The sequence below is a fragment of the Falco biarmicus genome, chromosome 6 (assembly GCF_023638135.1).
Source record: "Falco biarmicus isolate bFalBia1 chromosome 6, bFalBia1.pri, whole genome shotgun sequence".
Classification (NCBI taxonomy): Eukaryota; Metazoa; Chordata; class Aves; order Falconiformes; family Falconidae; genus Falco; species Falco biarmicus.
In genome coordinates, this window is record NC_079293.1 from 72781075 (window position 1) to 72802025 (window position 20951).

The 20951-nt window shown below is 54.9% G+C and overlaps 1 protein-coding gene across 5 annotated transcripts in view; it reads left to right on the top strand.

The window, feature by feature from the left end:
* The window catches only part of EFR3B (EFR3 homolog B), a 40891-nt gene that overhangs the window by 4391 nt on the left and 15549 nt on the right, over positions 1 to 20951 (top strand). For 3 of the 5 annotated variants that reach the window (XM_056344396.1, XM_056344397.1, XM_056344398.1), the window contains exons 2-6: positions 7436 to 7512; positions 8567 to 8694; positions 12449 to 12599; positions 17972 to 18093; positions 20135 to 20284. In XM_056344396.1, the coding sequence (XP_056200371.1) occupies positions 7436 to 7512; positions 8567 to 8694; positions 12449 to 12599; positions 17972 to 18093; positions 20135 to 20284 (628 nt within the window). Of the gene's footprint in view, positions 1 to 3854; positions 4162 to 7435; positions 7513 to 8566; positions 8695 to 12448; positions 12600 to 17971; positions 18094 to 20134; positions 20285 to 20951 lie in introns of those variants that run through there. The other 2 variants (XM_056344394.1, XM_056344395.1) reach the window with 1 other exon arrangement.

Consider the following 20951-nt stretch of genomic DNA (forward strand, 5'->3'; position numbering starts at 1 on the left):
GCTGGAATTGCTCGCCCTCGGAGGAGCTGCAAACAAGCCAGAAAGGCTGGAGAGAAAGCATAGCCGTGGCTGGTCCCATCACGTTTCTGTATCTCAGTAAATGAGGGTCTTCAGTCAAGTTTTCTGCCAAAACCTGAATCTGGCTGTGAGCTTTGATGTAGCGTATCTTGGGGAAATAGGAAACCACAGAAATGTGTGGTCAGCATCTCAAAAGATCCTTATTGTGTTGGGGGTTTTTGTTATTGTTGAACATGCAAAACAGGACAGGGAGGTTGCATGGGGTTTTTTTCTCTAAAACCTTTCAGACTTGAAGCCTTCCCATGTCCTTGGCCGTTCTGTTGAATCTGGCTCTGTGCAATGCCAGGTCTTGCAAAATGAACCTGGCTCTTAATTAAGCAGTTTTTGGAGGCTGGCCCTGATGCTGGGTGGACTCTCATTCTCCACTGGAGCTTCTCTACCTACATGGTCCGGACCAGACACACCACATCCATGCGACAACTGGTGAACATCATCGAGGAGCTGCCTCGGGGCCAGAGTTTGAGTGAATTTCCTGCTGTTTAAGCTTTTTCTTCCCCCCTAGCAATTGCTCTGCCGTGTGTTGTATAATGAAACCAGGCATCCATTAAGGTGCTTAACTTCCTTTCTTCTCCCCTCAAACTGGCACTGCCGGCACACCAGGTACATAATGCAAGCCTACTGGCGCACAGCTTTGCCCTTAATGGGTGGTTTCCCATGCAAAGGGGCTGGTGTGGTCTTGATGCCCGAATCTAATCACCGCTGTGAAATATTAATTAATCTGGCTGCTATTAAAGCTTTCCACGTGCGCTGCGGTGTCGGAGAGGCAGGCTCAGCTGAGCAGTGAAGTGTAAATAATGGAGGGCCAGATCCACTGCTGGTGTAAGCTCGCAGGGAGGCTGATTGATGTCCTGCCACTCACCACGGAGTTGTTAGAGCTGCGTTTGATGCCTGCGTGCCTTGTGCTGTCAGGATTTGGAAGCAGGGGGGGAGATGGGAAGTAGCATGTTTTGGCAAATCCAGGTGGGATTCAGACATGCTGGTACCGGTGTGGATTTGGCCTCTGGAGCAGCTCCCATCTGGGGGGTCACTGCACGGGTCCTGGCACAAAGCTGTGTGCTGGGGCTCTGCATGGAGCTGCTTCGTGCCCCCCGCCCCAGTGCCTGCCCCGGCAAGCCCTGGCTGCGTCAGTGGGAGCGAGGCGAGAGCAGCACGTGGAGGAATGCCAGGGGGAAGCTGCGAATTTAATTGCTGAGCTAAAAGGCTTTGCGCCGATGGCTCCGAGCGGGCTGCAGGCGACGTCTGGGAGAGCATTTCCCTCCCTGGCATGCTCCTGTCCATCCCACTCAGCGACATGAGAAATACGTCCTGGCAGCAACAGCCTTGGCTCGCCAGTCCCAGGCATCTCTGCTCTTCCTTTGCTGTCAGTGCCTCGAAATATTTTGCTGTCCCTTCGTGACGGCGTTAAGAGACTCAGCTCCCTGTGACCAGTGCTGCCTTGTGCTGCCCTTGGCGGTCTGGGTCTTCTGCAACATCCTCAAAAGCGTCTCTGCTCACAGATGAGTTGTCAGCTTTTAGAAGCATCCCTTTGCAGATGGTGACTCTTACCGAAGGACACTTGGATGAGTGGCGATTAACAAGTGTGGAAGGGAGCAAGCCGCAGCCGTGCAGCCTGAACTGTTGAGGAAGGTCAGGAACTATTAATTAACATCAGGATATTGCTCTAAAGTATGGAGCTGGGGGGGGGGGGGAGCTGGATTTGGCCACCTCCCCACTACTTCCTCCCGTACGGAAGATGGTGGGAGTCTAATGCAGCCACCCAGGGTCCCCCATCTTTCCAGGGCCGCTCTTTTCCAACAACTCTTCTTCGCACCAGGCTGATCTGAACTGCTCTATCCAGATCCTCTCCTGGCCTGGGGGCTGCTGTTGCCTCTCCCTGCCAGGGCACGGGGCACCTTCTGGTCCTCGCCCTGTTCCCGGCATGGCATGCTGTGAGGGGGGCATTGGGCCGTGGTTTTAATTGGTGCCCATTGCATTTGGCTCTTTTAAACGCGATTAGAAAGAGATTTACTGGCTTGCTTTACAGCTCTGCAGGCCTGTGGGGTCGTGCTGATTTACACTGGGATCTGCCCTGGTGCCGTAGGGGTGCAGAGGCAAATGGAGGCTGGCTGGCGCTGGAGCTGGATTTTTACTGTAGATTTTGCTGGCTATTAAATTGGTTGCAGAAACTCGAAGGAGCACCTGAGCAAAGCTTTACCTTGGGGAAGCTCACAGCCATGCCTGCTCATGGCTTTGAGCTTTCCCCTGGGGACGGCTCCTGGGGAGGAGAGGGTGTGCAAGTGGTGCCCTACATCTCTTTCAGTGCCTGCAGCACTGTCTGTCCCTTCTGTCTGCCAGCATCACTTGGTTTCTTGCCTTCCCTGATATTTTTTTTTCTCCCTTCCCATGGGCTGGGGCTTCTCGCTCCATCCCTCTGTCCACCACAGGGTGGATGGAAAACAGAGCTAATGAGTCTCTGGACCAACTTGAATATTGCTCGGTGACATTTCTAGCATGTAACAGGAAGATTTCACCATGTTCCCTGGGCAGGCTCACCTGCTGGGTGCTAAAGTGCTGAGGGAGTCAGAGGATGGGTATGATGGAGACTGTCACGTCGGCTGCATAAATGAGATTTTGGTAAGCAGATTAGGGAAAGGTCTCTGGTTCGGTGTGGGGCTCGGAGGAAGACAGTGCTGGGCTGGCAGTACAACCCCTGCCTTCAGGCCGGTGGTTTTGCCTGGGGTTAAGGGAGCGACCTTCATGAGATATTAGGTTTAATGAGGGATTTTGTGTGATTTAATTAAGATTTATTTGCGATCAGCTGGAGTGCCCTTATTAAGTAAATTCCAGGCCTCAAATAATATGGCCATAAGGTTTCCCAGCCATGCGTATTTCCAGGATGCCATTAAAATGGGGAGAGGGTAGGGGATTAACGAGGAAAGCCTTATGGTCAGAGCACTGCTGGGAGAGTGCGTGGTTGTTTCGGGAGGTGAGCTGGGCCAGTGTCCTGTTCTCAGCTGGCCATGCTCGATCCTAAAAACCCCAGTTACAGCTGGTACCAGTGAACTCCACTCCTGGAAACACATGCAACGAGTTTATCCGAGGTCCTCGGGGCTCATGCCACTGTCAGAGCAGCTAAGTGGGGGTTATGCTAGCTGCTAGCAAGCTAGAGTTGCTGGGACTGAAAGACTGTAATTACCCAATTAGATAGACTTTCTTGGAGCAGAGCTAGCAAAGCAAAAGGCCCTTTTTTGCCCTTCCCCCCCCCCCCCCCCCCCCCCCATGAGAGCGCAGATGTGACCTGCTGTGGCTGAGACTGGTGGTAAAGAGCCCAATAAATGCCACTAAGGTGCCCCAGGTGAGAGCAAGACAAAGGTGACACTCGTATATCACAGGTAGCTGTGCGAGCCGGTGCTGCTCCTGCCTTTCCCAACTTATTCCCTCCATAGGGAGAGGGTCAGCTCACATTCCTCCATGCCTCGATTTACCTGATCTTTAAGAAAATCCACGTCCTTGGTTCCCACAGCGGTGGGCTGCCGGCAGGAGGAGAGCACGACGCACCGTGCAGGTCCCTGCTTGCGTGTCTGTTGCATCCCTGGGTGCTGCTTCGGGGTCAGCTCTGACTCGCCGAGCCTCCCCCCTCGTTAGGGCTGCCCACAAATGAATGGTGAGCCATGTGCCGAACGGGAGAGCTTTGGGCTCAAGGGACCTGGAAGAGCCACCCCTGTCCATCCACCCGCTCGGGGCCCTCCCAAATGCCCGGCTTGCCGGCCGCCCCCGCATACCGGTGCAGACACCGGCGGAGCAAAGCCGGTGCCATTCCCAGCTGCCATCGGAGCCGCCTCGGTGACTCAGCAGCCGTGCTGAAAGCTCCCTTATTTATTTAAACGGCTGCTCCCGCTTGGCTGAACATCCCCTGCAGCGATGCTGCCGCTGGGCCGGCCTCAGCCGCCGCTCGGCGGGGAGAAGAACGATCCGCGGCACCCCAAGTCCCCCGGTTTGCTTGGGACGCGATGGCTTTGACCACCTGGGCTCTCGGCTCCGCGCTGCGGCTCTGTGCCGCCGGCCCTGCCAGCGACTGGGAGATGCTGCACGTGGCTGGAGCAGGTACCTTGGCTTTTCCCCAGGCTGCTGGGTTGGATCTTCTGGGAGGGCAAAGCCGCTGGGGTTGCTGGTGACCTTCAGGTGTCATCGTTCTGTGTTTCTAAATACCTCGTGCAAGCCTGGGCTGGAGGAATGCATTGCAGCTGCGAGGTTTTGTCCTCGTGGGGGGGATGCTGCTGGTGGGCACCTTGCTCCGGCTGGAGCTGTGGCTGCGGTGCCAGTGTGAGGGTACAAGGTGCATGGGGTCGGTGTGGTGGGTGCTAAAGGAAACTGGTGCCTGGAAGAAGAAATGTCTGAGACCCTTGTTGGTTAGCCTGGCTGGGGGGGATGTTGCTAGCCCCAGCGTTGGGGTTTGGTGCTGTGAGGGTCAGGGGGGTCCCATATAGACCAAGCATGAGGCTGATTTCAGCCCTGGCATCAGGACCAGACTTGGATTTGTGGCTCTTGGGAGAGCCCTCGGGGCAGGGAAATAAAACAAGGGAAAATCTTCCTCTTTCCTCAAGATCTGTGTCATTTTTACTGGGCTTTTTTAAGGTTTTATGGTCTCCTTGTCTGTGCCTGTGTAGGTCTGGGCTGGGCAGTGGTTTGGGGCAGGAAAGTTTCTCTTGGTTTCATGCAAGCAGAGAGACCCCTTCTGTGCCTGGCTGCGGGGAGCTCAGCCCTCGTACCAGGCATCAGAAGTTTCACCCAGGGGTGCTGCGTTGTAGGAAGCCCTGTCCTTCTGCTGGGCCATGGTGGGGTCCTACCCACTGGTGACCTGATGTACTTTGGGCTGAGCAATGTTCCTGCTTTCCCTGTCTGGACCATGTTCACCGTCCTGGCACGTGGGACAGATGGGGCACCCGGGTCCCCTCTCCTGGCAGGTGCTTCAGGTCTTCGTCTCTCTCCCGCTGCTGCTTTCTTTAGGTGAAGCCTTAAAAATCTTCTACTCTTGGAAGAAGAAGTCATGCTAGGTGAGAGGGAAGGCATTATATTTAATTCTGTAATTATTATTGATGGGATCTGTGCTGTGTCTGCTCTTCAGCTTCATTCATCAGGATGAGGGTGGTGGATTGGCAACGTGGCTGAGCTCTTTGCTCCTCTTCCAGAGACAGGAATGTGCATTAATCCTGAAAATACTCTAAAGTCACATTTCTGGAGGTGAGATAATTGTCGAGAAGGCTGTAGGAGTGGAGGGGACCTGGCTTCTTGGCTAATAGGATCGCTTACGGGGAAACTCTCCAGCTGTTTTGCGGGGAGAGCTCGTACCTGTGCTGGGACACTGGCAGGGATGCATGGCCCAGCAAGGTGAGATAAGTCACGTTGGCTAGGCTGTCCTGGGCGAGAGGAATTTATTAAGAGGATTCAGGAGATCATCAGATGCTTGTTTGTGTGAATGGCAAATGAGAATTTATTAAGAGGCCAGATTAAAGGTACTTTGGAAAAAGCGAAATCGATTGAGGGCAGCTGACGAGGGAGGAGGGAGAACAGCAGATACCAGACTTAGAAACAGAATATTGGAAAGCGGGGAGGTGTGGAGGGGTTGGCAGGGAGAGCACAAGAGGTGGAAGGAGCTCTTTGCCGCTGCAGCGTTGCTGGGAGCACTGGGCCCCAAAGGGGACCCCAAAGCAAGCAGCAGCTTTCAGGGGAGGTGCAGGCTGCCTCCCCCCCCCCGTGAACACCCGCCGTCGGAGGCGATGTGCTCGGGAAGCAAGCGAGCACATTGCAGGAAGCGAGCGGTGCCAGCGCCGGGAGCTGGCGCGAGCAGGCGTGAGCTCATGCGTTCCAGCAGGAGCGGTCGCCGGCTCCCACCGGCGCAGCCTTTGTCCCCCCGGCTTCTGCTTCTAGGCAGTGGTTGCCAAAAACCAGCCCCAAATTACTCACGCTTCCCTGGGCTCACAAAGGCTGGTGCTTTGGGGTGGCTGACACCAGCCTCCTCTGTGGGGTGCAGCATCCGAGGAACGCTGGGCCCCGGGGAAAAAATGCATTGTGCCGAACGGAGCAAGGGGATGCTGGTGTGCAAAGCCCTTGGAGCGGTGCTGGGAAGGGTAGCATGTCGAGCAATCTCCCCCCCCCCCCCCCCCCCCCCCCCTTTTTTTAAATAAACAAAGTCTACAGATATTCATCAGCGGCTGGTGGGCAGGGCAGCACTGGCACAGCTTTATGCAGGGTGATGTATCATGGTGGAGGTGCCCGCAGATGCTGAACTCTCTGGTGCTGCAGCTGTCCCCATGCTTGGGGCATGGTGTGGGAGCACAACAGATGCTTGAGAACCCACCTGGACCACCGGCTGTCCCCAGGCTGAAGACGGGGGATCCCTGGCTGCTGCGGAGGGTGTGCCATGGCCCTGAGAATCAGGATGTAGCACAGGGAGAAATATCCAGGTTGCAAATGATCCATTCCTCCCTCGGCAGCTCCCCAAAAGCAGAGCAGGGGATCGCAGCCCCGTTTAGGATATTTAGCATCTAGGGCTAATCGCTTCGCTCCGAGCTGGGATGCAGCCAGTGCCCGCTCTTTGCTGGGCTGTGGACTTGCTGCTGCGAGAGGGTTTGGCTCTCGGAGAGGCTGCGCAGGGCACGGCTGGTGCATCATCGGGGATGTTCTGCTGCTCTGTCTGAAGCCCCTCAAAAAGAGGGGCTGGGTATGGTTGTGGTGACCTGAGAAACACAGGTCGCTTGGTGATCCCCTCGGGGGAGAAAGGCTGTGGTCAGGCTGCCCAAAGGGGCATCGAAGGTGCTTGTTGTTTCTCAACAGCTCAGCTTTGGAGCTGCAAACAGGAAAACTTGTTTTCCTTTCATAGCCTTCATAAGATGCTCTCTCTCTGTTTTCTTTCTTGCTGTCCCCAGCAGCCTGTGCTCTCTTTATCGCTGCTGGCTCCGTGGGGAGCGTGAGGCAGGGTGTGAGTAGTGTGTCCTTGAGTTGGACAAAAGAGCTCTCAATCTGAGGGCCTGCGAGAGGGGAACTTGCGAGACAGAGAAGCACAGATTTAGGGGAACTTTGGACATCTTGTTCTCTGGGGGATGTTTTCTTGGGTGAAAAAAAGCAGATAACCCTGCAGTCCTGTGTCAAATGATGCTGGTCACTAGCCAATTCCCTGCCTCTCAGCTGCAGTTTTCTCCCCTTGTTTTTTTTTGGCTGCAAAACTCTGGGATGTCATCAGCTGGGTGCCCTGTCCTCTTCCTGGGCCTCCCCACTGAATCCAAGGATATGTTTTCCACTAAAGGCACCTCCACGCGAGGGTTTGCCCGAGAACTGAGGGTTTCATCCCTACTGACCAACTCTGTCTCCTCTCTTCCAGGTGTGTGCGGCTGCTGCGGTGCTCTGCGTCCTCGCTACAAAAGACTTGTCGACAACATCTTCCCTGAGGACCCAGAGGTAAACGAGGCTCCGCTTCGCACGCTGAAGCTTTGGTGTGGTGTGTCATGCACCAAAGCTCTGGTCCCTGGGTTTCAGGGACGCGCTGTGACCTGCCCAGAAACAGCTCCCGGGAGGCAGGCGATGCTTTGACTCCAAAAAGCTGTGCCTGGAGGGCTGGATTTTCCTTTAAAGCCTGTTTGGGAGTGGAAATACAGAAGCAGCTCCTCCAGCCAGGCTTCCTTTCCCGGAGGTGCCAGGCAGATGTTGAGGATGGATGGATGGGAGGGTAGGGGTTGGACCTGAAGGCGTATGTCCTTCTCTTTGCAGGATGAGAGAATCAGCTTCTGAGAGCAGGGGTCTCTTGAGGCCTCAGCCAGGCTTTTGAGCTGAAAAACTGCTTACGCTTCCATGATGCAGGGAAGCTGGTGCCCTGCTTTCTGCCTTGCTGAACTGGCGATGGGGGATGCCCTGCCAGCTGCGTCTGGAGCATCCAAAATCCAGCCTCTTTGTCTCCCTTTCACAGCTGAGACGAAAAGGCAGCGGAAGAGGGGCTCCCAGCTGGGGGTAGCAGGGCTGGGATTACCCAGGGAGGTGGTGAATGCTTGTTTTGTCATGCTGCTGGCAGCGAAGCTGAACAAGAGGCTGCTGCCGAGCCACGTGGAGAGGGGAAAGCACTGCAGTTTTCCACACTGCAGGGGACTGGGGTTGGCAGCTTGGCGTGCTTGTTTCGTTTGGCCTCAGCAGCCTAGAGGTGTTGATGTCCCTGTCTGCCCCTGTCTCCCTTGGTGCTGGTGCATTACTAGGTGCTGGCAAATGGTTCTTGCTGTGTTTACGGTGTGGGGTGCTTGATAGAGGCTTGCACTGGGGTCACCCCTGGCTGTGGTGCCTCCGAGAGCCCTCAGCTGAGGCTAAATGCAATCCTCACTTGGCTTCCCTGGCGTACAACGTGTGGGGAAGTGCTGGGATGGGACTGGCGTGCCCCAGACCTCTGGCATTACTGCCAAGGTTTGCTGCAGAGGTGTTTGCTGGGTCTGGGTGTGAGGCTGTGACGCCCTGTGCTGCTCTTGTTCAGGATGGGCTGGTGAAGACCAACATGGAGAAGCTGACGTTTTATGCCCTGTCTGCCCCAGAGAAGCTGGATCGCATTGGTGCCTACCTCTCCGAGCGGCTCATCCGAGATGTGAGCCGGCACCGATATGGGTAAGGGCTGGGAGACTGTTTCAGTCATCCCAGTGATTGGAATAACGATGGGACGCTAGATAGTAGAGGGGGTCCAGGCACGGGGTGGGATGTAGCTGCAGGTACACAGCTCCTGCATGCTCCAAGCTGTCCTGAAGCTGTGAGCATGCTGCAAAGAGACCCAAGCATGTCCTGCCTCAGAAAGTGAGACGTGGAAGTGTGCAGGGATGTGCAAACTCCTTGCAAAGGGACCAGGCAAGCTGGGAGCCACATAGTATCTCCGTGGCATCGTGTCGTCCCTGCTTGAGGAGTCTGTGTGGTGTTTGTCACCAGCAGCAGAACTGTCATCATCCGTCTGGGCCATCATCAGGAGCCTGTGGCACCCTTCTGGCCTTTAAAAGCCCACAGTGGCTCTTCCAGAGCCAGATGGAGGTCTGGCTAGGTGTGGGCAAGCAGCTAAACAGGGTGGCCCTGGCTGTAGCTTGCTGGGAGTTATTCAGCTTGGGAGCATTGCACCCAATGCACATCTCTATTGAGCTACGGTGATGTGGCATAAGCAGGAGCACTGACGCTTTTCCAGAGAGCACATGATGGGGATGCATTGAGCTGGATGGGGATTGCTGGGTTTGCTCTGTCCAGCTTACCTGCGTGGTCCTGGCTGGGCCCCCTTCCCCTCCATCTTCCCTCCCTGTGTCGCTTCCACACAGTAAACACGCTTGTGTTTACTGCAAGGAGAGTGGTGCCCACCTGGAAATAGCTGAGTGCCCTAATTAGAAACTCTGGGGGAGCACGGGAGGGCTCCTTCCCTTTGGAATAGCTCCTGGGCTGCTTCTTGTTGTCTCCCAAACAAAGCCGCAGCAGACAGACACGGCTCAGCTTCGTGGTGCGAACTTCAGCCTGCCTTTTATCCTGGGGGGAGAGAAGCCAGCAGCCTGCCTAAGAAGTGTTAAAGTTGGAAAACCTTCAAAGCCTCATCTGCATCACCCGTCATCGGGAGTGACAGGACATTCAAAGCTCTGCCTGATGTTCTACGCTTAAGTGGCTGTTAACAGGCTCTGCTTGCTATGTTGGGAAAAGAAAAGCTCTCGGAGATTTTTGACATCTAATGACAAGCCTCGGTGGGTGGGGGGGAAATATATTCCCTCCTCCACCGCCTGTGCGTATAGGCACATAACTGGGTTGGAGCACTAGCTAATTTTCAAAGTCTAACTTTGAAATGCCGGAGATGGGTTTGGATCAGCCTTTCGTTTGCAGGGCGCTGCGACTGGAGCAGCAGGGCTCGCCCCGCGGCGGGCACTGTGGCCAGGCTCTGAAAGAGCCGCTGAGCATGTGGGTGCCTCTCCGGCATGTGAGGTGAAGGTGGCCTTGTTTTCAGGCCCCTTGGGTGTTATCACTTTGTCAACTTTGTTGCTAAAAGGAGAAAGTGTTCTTGTTTGAGTTCGCAGCAATGCAACCCACCCCCTGGAAGAGGATGGTTGGGGTAGGTCAGAGGTGATGACTCTGATTCTGCAAGCATCCCTTTCCCCTCTCGGTGGCCTGTGTCCAGTTGACCCCAAAAGAGAAGCCATGCTGTTGCAGTAATAGTTGGCACAGAATGTTGTTTTCAGCCTTGTTTCCTATGAGGAAGGAGCATGATGCTTCATGCTGATCGTCAGTCGTCTCTTCATACTGTTTTTATCCCTTGGGCCAGTTTTAACCCAGTTTGACAGATGGGTAGGAGACTCACAGATCCAGGAATAGTTGGTGGCTTATTTTCGCAGTATTTGGAAGAGCTGTAATGGTGCCTGAAGGAAAAGCTGCAGCGTGAGCTCAACCACGCTACAAGACACCAGAGAATCTACTCAAGACTGGAGCCAGATTTCAACAGTTCTGGGGGCCTCAGGAGAAGCGATCGATCTTTCTGTGGTTCACCAGCTGCAACCTGGAAGTCCAGGGTTTATCAGACACCACCTTTTCCCTGAGAGGGCAGTTGCCTCCCCAGCTGCCCTTCTGTGTGCAGGCAGGGCTGGGGCAAGTAGAGGGGCAGCTCCTGCCCACCTCACTGCTGGCTGTGCTTAAATGCACAAAGCAAAAGCACAGAAGCTGCCCCTCTAATTGCCCCAGTCCTGCCCACCTCACTGCTGCCAGGCTCAGGGCTTTCGGGTTTCCCCCTTGCAGCACAAGCTGGTGGCTGCTGCATGCCACCCAGGCTGCGAATCCAGCCGTGCAAGGAGCTGGCTTGAAAAATGGAGGTTAAAGGAGAAATTGTGCTTGATGTCGTGAGATCTGGGCTTGCCGCCTCTGACATTCGGCCGTGTCAGGAGATCTGGGCTCGATGTGAGCTGCTGTGGTGCAAAGATTCATAGCCACACAGAGAGCAGGAGTCAAAGGGAGGTGGTAGGAGCTGTAAAGTTTGTTTTATTCCCAGTGTCCTGGTACCAGGTCTGTGTCGGGTGTTCGGATACCTCAGAGGTCCTGCAAGAAGAGCTAGAGCTATGACACACAGTGCAATCACCATTTGGGGTTTTTTTTGTGTTATTTCGGGTATTTCCAGCTGGAATAAATGCCTGCTCAGAGTGGTAAGTGGCCGGAGTTTGCTTCTCTGCTGGGCTCTGTGCATGCAGTGGGCAACCAGCAACTGGAGGTCTGTGTGGTCATTGCACAAGCAGCCCATCCAGAGGCCCCAGCCCCTGCACTGATAACGAACCAGATGCTGTCGATGCAGAAAGTGCTGCCAGATGCTTCATGCTGATCGCCAGAGCCGCTTCAAGCAACCAGCCCAATTTGTCCTGAAACTATGAAGCAACACCTGACAAATTGTTCAGTTGCAGTGTGATGAGCTGGCCGCCACTGTAATGGGCACCCTATGGAGATTCATCACTGGGCATGAGGTTTTCCAGTTTCCTCTCAGAGGCAGGAGTGTCGCAGGACTGGTTTAATGTATAGCCTGGAAGATGCGCTGTGGCAGCTTGCAGCAAAGCCAGCTGCCATAGGGTGGTCTGTGGGTGAGCTCAGCCTGGGCGGGGGGGGGGGGGGGGGGGGGTGGGGGAGGTGGGGGGGATGTCCTGTGCTCAGGGAGGTCCCCTGGGCAGCTCAGGGACCCATCACAGGTGCATCCCCTCTTGCTACTGTGTTGAAATCTGGATCTGGGCATCCCCTGTCCCTCTTCAGCACGGAGAGACTGAGCGACTGAGCCTCATCCGCGGAGGGATGGGGGATGAAGTAATCCTGGTGTGGGAAATGCTGCATCCTGGCCTGCACGCTGCCGCAGGACACCCAGCTCACCCCGGGGAACTCCTGGGGTGATGCGAATACGCTTTGCAGGGTTGCTTTGTGCATTTAAGCACAGCTTTTCTGGAGCACATCGATCTAATTCTGTGTTCCCATCCTGTTCCTCCTCCCTGGCCAGGACCAGCTGGGTCTGCAGGAAGGGTTGCCTGTGACGCTGAGCCCACCCAGTGCCAAGCCCAGTGCTCCCTCACGGAATACAAAGACCAGTTCAGGGCAAGGGAAGCCCACAAGCAGCGCGGGGGGAGATGCAAGGTGTTGCTGGCAGCCTTGGTCCAGGGGCAGCTGGGTCTTTGCTTAGGAAGATAAATGCTGTGAGCAACAAATACACCCCAAAATACCCTGGGGATATTTTTAAATGGTGACATTTTTTCTTCTTGGGTTGGCCAGGGCAGGGTGTTGGCATTTTGCTGGTGGGCACCCAGCTGGTTTGGGAGAGGGGAGGGGGGGGATGGTGGCGGGCCCACGCTGCTGTTGGGGAGTGACCTTGCCCTCTGCCCACTCCTAGGTACGTGTGTATTGCCATGGAGGCCCTGGACCAGCTCCTGATGGCCTGCCACTGCCAAAGCATCAACCTCTTCGTGGAGAGCTTCCTGAAAATGGTGGCGAAGCTGCTGGAGTCGGAGAAGCCCAACCTGCAGATCCTGGGAACTAACTCGGTGAGCAGCAGCGCAGTGGGAGGTGGCAGCTCCCTGCTGATCCTGCCCTCTGCTTTCCACCCTGTCTGTCACCCCCACGTCTCTGCACAGAGCCAGGGCAGGAAACCTTGTTGGGAAAGGACAGTGAGCGGCTGCAGGGGAGAATTTATGGTGTCACGTCTCTTGTGTCCTGCCACATGTGAGGTTTCCAAGACCCTGGCTGCATTGCCTGTGTGCTGTCCCTGCTGTTTGCTGTCTGTGACTGGTCTGTGAACATTGCTCTTGAATTCAGCTTTTTCTAAACGAGCCCAAGAACATGGGGGCTGTCAGCGGTTTCGGACAATAGACCAACTTAGGAGGTGACCCCATGGATTTTGGGAACTATTTGTGCTCAGATAAGGGCTGGCTTAAACAGAGCTGCTGCTTGCAGTAAATGGCTTAGCTGGACTGGGGATGTGTCGGTCACAGACATAAAACAAGGGGAAAGGAGAATCACCGATCAACAAAGGTGACGCCCTCCCAGCATCCAAACTGCTGATCCTGGTTGGCAGGCAGCAGCTGCTTGGGCATGGCCTTTCTGCTGGTTTTCACTGGGAACACTAGGTTTATCTTAACACGCAGGCTTGTGAGGGCTCTGCCTGTGCCTGGTAGCATGGCTCAGACAAGCAGCATCTGTCCTTGCTGCTTTTTAAGAGGGGGGGTTTAGATGGAGCTGAGCATCCTGTGGGCAGGAGGGTGGACTGACTCTGCTCTCCAGTGCCTGGGAAACACACAGGCAGCTCAGCTCTGTGCTTTAGGTCTTTGCCACCTGTGATGGGTAGAGGGACTTTATTAATGTTTCTGCTGACACCTGGGCCGGGTAGCACTGCGTCCAGTGACGCTTCTGTCCGCCAGGAGCCGGCCCGATCCCAGATGTGGGGTTGTAAATGCCTCCACTGGGGCATGGGCAGTGAGCGGAGACCTTTCACACCCCATTCTTCCTTGCAGCTAATTGCTCCCAGCTGAAAGCAATGTGAGCTGCCCATCAGCAAACCTATTAATCCACAGCCCTTGGAGAAGTGGGAGGATTGATCCCTTGATTGAAACCCACTCCCAACAACAGCTTATTGTTGTCAGCATCAGTGCAGTGATGCTGCTGTAAGCTCTGGGTGTGCTGCAGGGGCTGCTTGGGAAAGCCCTTTGCAATGGGAGCAGGGTCTCCAGGCAGCAGCCATGTCCCTCTGCACAAGGGTGGCCTGTGGGAGACCGGAGAGGTGCCACTTGGTGTCCAAACCTCTTGAGAGACGTGCTGGAGCAACCTGGATCCAGCCCAGTGGCAAGCAGCTGGGTCTCTTGCTAAGAAAACACCCTCTGTGGCAGCGCAGCCCTGCCTGCAAACACGTGCAATGTCCCCTTGCCCAGCCCCTGAGCTCTTTGGGAAGCACGGGGGTTGTCCCAGGGTCCTGAGGGACCTGCGCTAGAGGTAGGGTTTAAAGCTCAAGCCAGCCAGCATCCCCCTGTTTGCAGCCGCTGTATGGCCACTCCTCAGGTCCTTGGTGCCCGAGCAGAGACTTGAATCGGAGGGACCACTGGCATGGGGCATGGAGCTGGGGAGGGGACAGCCCTCGTGATGCCATGGTAGATGCTTCAGCATACTGGCCCCAACGCAGACTTCCTCAAGTGGGAGGCACTGGGACAAGGACGATGGAGCCCTGCCTCATGTTTCCTGCCTGTGTGGAGCAAACCTCCCATATTCAGGCACCTGTGGAGAGGAGAGATGGTCCTGGACCAGAGATAAGGTGTTTCCTTAGCGCTGCTGTCACTGCAGTCAGGAATCCTTGGGAGCAGGTGTTTTAATGAGGAGTCCAGTTCAGGAATGATGGTTTAGTGGCTTTTTTTTTTTTTTTTTTTTTTCTGGCTTTCTCAAGTGTGGCAGCATTCAGAGGGGAAATAGTACAGAAAACTTGCGTGCTTTTATAGAAAAGTGAGTAATGATAATGAGACACTTCTTCCTATATCTGCTAATGAGGAATGTGCCTCAGGCTCGTGCTTAATTAGAGGGTGCTGTCTCAAGCAGTCTTCACAATAATGGAGCTGATGGCAAAGGCGGGAGGAGGTTGTTTATAGAAACCTGCTCCAAGTGAGTCATTCTCCGCGGCGTGAAATCTTGCCTGAGACACATCTCCCTCCTCGCGCAGAGCCAAGGTGTCCTGCTGTGGAGGGGCTGATCCCGAGGACCAGCCCATTGGGCTCCACGGCTGCAGCACTGGAGGTGGCAGCAAAAATCCAGCGTCCTGTGATCACTCTAACCCCGTTCTATAGTCCCCGGCATGAACATATGGAGCAGCAGCTTCAATCCACTTTGGTTTCTCATCCTTGTTAGGAGGCTGCTGGGCAACCTCCCTGCTTTGGGTAGGAACCATCTAATTTCCAGCTCGATGTCATTCCTGTTTTATTTCTCCTCAAACCAGCATTGATCTTTCATTTAAACAGCTCTTCCCCCGCCTTGATGTTCCTCTTCTGATGTATTTATGTCTGATGTATTTATAGGTGGCAGCGTTATCCCTTCCCAGCCGTTGTTTTGCTTCTCCAGGGCAGCTGCGTTCCTTGTGTTTCCCCTGCGCTTGCTCCCCAGTCATCCCAGTCGTGTTTCAGGTGGAGCTTGTCGGCTTCAAGCACAGGAACCCCAAGCTTCCCAGCCCTGCACCCCTTCAAACCACAGCAGAAATAGTGTTGCATTTCAATGTTTTAAACAGTTTTCCCAGTGGAAACACCGCGTGAAGCTGCCAAGCAGCTTTTGGGCTGGATTGCAGTGCCCATTAGTGAAAATAAGTCGCTTTCCTTGAAGGTTTGATGCCTCCTTTCCTGCCGACCCAGCTCTTGCTGGGTCATTTCCATGTATCCTGGTGCTGCTTTTTGCCACTGGGCACAGGTTGGCAGTGGGACTGGGATGGACATCCCCCATAATTGCTGCATGGTACAGCACCCTTGTAGGGGCAGCCAAGTCTTGGAAAAAACACAATAGTCCGTGAGTGAGTGGCAGATTGGAGGAAGGAGAGGCTTCAAGGCTGATTTTTCTCTGTTCTTGGCTGGTTTTTACAAGTTCTGGTCCTGCCGGAGGCTGCAGGCTGAAAATGGGTGCCGGGAGGGCAGCAGCCTCTAGCTGTTGGCAGATGTGAGCACCGTGATGCATCCAGTGTCACCGGGCACGGTGGTGTCACGTGTTTAGGTCTGTCCCCTGAGGACAGAGGCAGGCAGGGCTCACTGTGCCTGGCAGAGGGCTGGGGAGCTGCCCTGGGGCAGGGAGCTGAAGTTGGGTGCTGCTGGCGTGGATGGGCGGGCTGGCAATCCCTGGGGCTTCAGCAGCTCCAGAGTAAGGAGCACTGGTGAGGGAGTCCTGTTTGGTTGCCTGATGGCATGGAATGAGCTGTCGACCTCTGTGTGGCGGTGGCTTGATACCTGCAGATCCTGGCTGTCAAGAAACCGCTTCGTTGCTTTATTTCACAATGCTTTGTAGCTGTGGGATGCTTGGGACGGCTCCCCTGGAGCTGCCACGGGAGCCCTGTTGCTGCTGCTCACTCTGCGTCCTGCCCTTGCTTCTGGTTGCACGTGGAGTTGCCATGAGCTTCAAAAAACCACTTTGTGAGCTGCCTGGTACAGAGGTTTCTTATATAAGAGCCCTGCATTTTTTCTGGTGAGTAAGAGGAGTTTATCAGTTGGAGCCTGTCCCTGCACTCTGGAAACAGTTCCTGGCAGGGCTGAGCCAGCTCCTTTGCTTGCGCAGAGCCAGCCTTTGTAGCTGACGTTATTAATAGCCCGGTGCAGCGGGTGCATGCTGATCGGTACTGGTGTGATGCGCTGCGATAGACAGCCTGGCTCTGCCAGTTGTGGAGGGGCACCAGTGGGCTGGTTCACCTGCTGCTCTCCTGGCGGGGCTGTGTGCCAGCAAATGCAGAAAGCACAAAGTGAGAAAAGCCTGCAGGTGGGGTTGGGGTAAAGAGGGGAGCTTCCGTGCAGCATGGCATCTCGAGAGGGTGCTGAGCATCCTAAGAAATACCAGGTGGATGGATGGCCCCTTGGAGATAGGCTAGGTCCTTCCAGCTGGAAAAACAGCCCCGTGGTCCTGATGCCTTTGCCCGGGACAGCTTGCCTGAGTGACATGGGATTGCTCGGTGCAACTGCAGAGCTTCGTGCCACGCTGTTGGGGCTGCACCAGCATAGGCACTGCATTGGTGCTCTCCCAGTGTTGCTGGCTAGCAGTTAACAGCTGGGATGGTTTGGGGGATAGCTTGGAGAGCGAGCATCCTCTCCCTTCATCGCATGCCCATGCAAATGGCCTCAGCTTTCCCAGCACGATGAAGCAGGTGCAGCACAGGAGCACAAAAGCAGCCAGCAGATTTCTCTGCCTAAATCTTGGTGGGCAGCTGCTGCTTGCACCCTTGCACTGAGTGGGAGGATAAAGCATGGGGACTTTTATCGCACGGTGCTTGTCCCAGGCCAAGGATAAACCTTGTCCCTTCGCAGCACCAGGAGCTGTTGGGTGGATACAGGCTGAATGTTCTGTATGCTCCAGCCAGGAGCTGACGCTTTGGGTTCTGTGGCAGCTCTTGTGCTATTGAGGTTTTATTTATTTTTCCTTTTTTAAAGCTACCCCTGTCAGCATGAGTGGGTGAGTTGAGGGTCCCCCTTCCTGCCCGACCCTTTGTTCCCATCTATTCATGAATAAATTTCAGAATTCAGAGGAAAGCTTGGAGATGTGTTTATCCTTTCTTCCTCCTTAACTCTCTCCCTGAAAGCTAAACAGCCAGCTCTCAATTGGTGGCATTTCTGGCAAGCCCCGTGCCTGTTGGCCTGGCCACGCTGGGAGGGAGTGATGGGACCTCGTGCTGGCAGGGGCTGTGGGTGAGATCTGGGATGTGGTTAATAAGCATCTTGCAGCTGGTTTCTCCACCGGCATTTCCAAGGCTGTTTTCCCTGCGGCAGTGCTTGGGAGATGTTGGCCAGGTTTTGTGCCATCTGGGAGGATGGCAAGAAGCTGGGGCAAATTTACCTCTTGTTCCTAATGTGTGCTGCATATGAGGGATCCCCGACTCAGAGCCGGGTTGCACTTCTAAATGCCCTTTGCAGGGACTGCGGGGGCTTGTGGTGATGTTTGCAGTGTCCAGAGGCAGGCCTGGGTGCTGCTGGAGCTCAGTGGGGCTATGCGGTGGCATGTACCTGATCGGCGACCCCGTGTCCCGGGTGCAGCTGGGCAGCCTGGCTTGGCATCCCGAGCACCCCCCCAGCTGCTGTAGCAATGAGCCCTGTGTTATGCTGCCGAAGCTCACAAGTGTTTGCTGGTTTGGAGAGGAATTTTAAGAATATTTGTCTTGCCGTGCCCTCTGGGCTTGACCCCCTCTTTCTTCTCTCCCCAGTTTGTGAAGTTTGCCAACATAGAAGAGGACACCCCATCTTACCACCGCAGCTACGACTTCTTTGTCTCCCGCTTCAGTGAGATGTGCCACTCTAGCCACGACGACCTGGACATCCGGACCAAGTGAGTGCCACTGGAGGGGTGTCCTTGACCCTGCTGGCTCTGTGAACTCATCCTGGGGGGCTTTCCCTGTGCCCTTAGCCTCTGCTTCTCCTACGGAAGCGCCTGCTTTCCAGGGCAGGTTGGATGCAGGCTGCACGGACTGATTTTTGCTGTGATTCCCCAGAGCTGGGTGCGCTCAGTGCTCTGCCCTCCCTTGTTTTCCAAGCTGGCTATATGGAAGGATTAAGCAGGAGCCTAGAAAACACAGTCTAGTGCGTATCCAGCCTCTGTGGCTGTGGGGGATATTTGTGTGCAGCGTTAGATGTGTGTGAGAGAAGTTGATGGGTATTTGCTGTCCTGAGAGCAGGGCAGCTGTGTTCACTGACCACAGCTGGTGGCTGGACAAGGGACAAACGTGCCCTTGGGCTTCAGAGTTCTTTTCTTTGGGCAAAATGCAAGCAGGTAAAACCTGGAGTCTGCCCATCGTGGGGCTGCCTCGGTGCATCTTTAAGCATTTATTGTCTTTGCTCCACTGCCGGAGCTCAGAGCAGGAGGTAAGGAATTTATACTGGCCCCAAAAGGAAGGATGATGATGATGATGGGAAGAGGCCCCCAACTCTCGGCAGAATGAACGTTCACTCCAAATGTGCCTCCTGCAGCCGTGTGGTCCGTTACTTTCCGTGTTTAGAGGCGCTTACCTCTCTAGACAGCGTTGAGGACTGACTTGTTTTGCTGTAATGGGAAACGTACCCCAGGGGGATTAATTACGACTAAAGCAGACAGATTAATGTTGTTTACTGCTGCCGACGCCAGGCCTGTTGGTGATGTATTTAAAAAGAGCCGGCACTTGGAATGGCCCTGGGAGGCACTGGTGGCATAGCACCGGTGGCTTTCACTGGGAAGCTCTGGGCAGGAGGCCACTGCTGCCAGAGACAAGTTTTGAGGAGAGCCTGGGTGTCAGGCAGCGTCTGAGTGCATTGTGTCGGTGCTGTTCCTGGAGCTGCTATACCGGTGACCGCTTGCCTTGCAGAGGGGTGAAGCCCTGAGGCTTGCCACTTCTTGTCCCCTTTTCACACTGTGGACTCAAGGGTGTTTTATTTTCCTTAATAAGGAAATAATGCAGAAGGCTAATTATTTTCACTTGACCTTCAGGGCACCAGTGACACTGGCTAAATTGCATTGGAGACAGGAAGAGAGAAATTCTGCGGCTCCTGTAATTAAAAAGGAGCACACTGCTTTCCTGGGCCCTTGGTCCTGCTCAAAGCTCCTGAAGGATTGTGTCTTGGTCAGATTATTGCCTTGATTACATCTGCAAAATGTGGTAGGGAGACCTCAGAGCAGGTTATTTGATGCATCTATTTCTGCAGATAAGCACGTGCTATCTTTCTTGGCATTAGCAGTGGGTGTTGAGGGGCTGGTTTCAGACCTGGGAATCCTGTTGTGTAGGGAAATTTTCATTGATGACTTTATTGACTAGAGCAGAGCCAGGATCTTTGGCCCAAGAAGGGACATAGGTGTCAAAAAGCACCTGGGCTTCCCTAGCATCCAGCATCCCCATGGGTGCAGCTCAGCTCTGCAGCTGCTGGGAATGGAGGAAATAGGAAAACCCTCCACACATGCCACAGCTGGAGAACGGAGACTTCCCAGGGCCAAACGCAATCCTTTGGAGAGGTCAGGCTTGCCGGTGCCCCCTCTCCATCTTGGCTAGCACATGCCACGGAGACGCGTGGCTGTTGCTCGCCCAGGGGCCTCCTGGGGAGGACAGTGGATGGGAGCTGGCTGCTGCTGCCAGGATGGATTTAGCTGGTTCAGAGCCTTTCCCGCTTGTCCCAGTCAGGCTGCGGGAAGCCACATCTCTCGGGGATGTGAGGCAGGAGGATTGCCCTGGGGTATGCCAGGGGAACTGGGGCATTGCCTGCCTGAACCCCTCCAGTGGCGCGGAAATCACTGTCTTCTCTCCAACTTTTTGCGTAGTTTCACCCGTGTATGTCTGTGCGTATAAATGTAAACCAATGTATGCTATATAGATACGTAGCATTTTGGTCTCCGTTTGTTCCCCCAGGATCCGGATGTCTGGCATTAAAGGCCTGCAGGGAGTGGTGAGGAAGACGGTGAACGACGAGCTCCAAGCCAACATCTGGGACCCGCAGCACATGGACAAAATTGTGCCCTCACTGCTCTTCAACTTACAGCACGTGGAGGAGGCCGAAAGGTCGGTGCTCGGTGCTGCCATGACCCACCTGCTCCACCAGCACCTTCGAGGCCCCGGGGCTGCTTTTGACAAGGTTTTGCAGGGCAGAGGCGTTGCAGGCTGATTTGTGCCCGCAGCTCGTGAAAAACGTGGTCTGCGGCCAGAGGAGAAACCCTGTGAGTGCCTCACTGAAGGATGACGCAGGTGGCAGGAGCTCTGCGTGTCACCCGGTGGGTGCTCTCAAGGTTACTGCTGTCCTGGCCACCACAGGGCACCAGGGCTCCTGCGGAGCAGAGAGCTCCCTGCGCTCTCCCTGCAGTTAAGGCATGCTGTTTGCAAAGGCTCGGGGGGCTGGCCTCTGTGAGGGATTTCTGCTTAAATGCTCCTGAAGCAGTTATTTTAAAGCCGGGCGAGAGGAATTGAAAAATGCCTTTGCTCGCTGCCCCTCCATTCTTTAGGTGTCACCCCTCACCAGCTGCGTGCTGGCCACCAGCTGGGTGTTCCAAGGGGAGCTGTTCAGCTGGGAAGCGCAGAGCAGAGAAGCAGGCATGAATTCCTCCTGAGATTTTCCTTTTGAAGGTTGAGAGATATATCAGCCTGGGAAGCTGGCTTCTGGCTAAATGCCTTTTCCCTTTTTCTTGCAAACTGAAGCGTCAAGGTGATAAAAACATTTGTGGTGTTTGTGTGA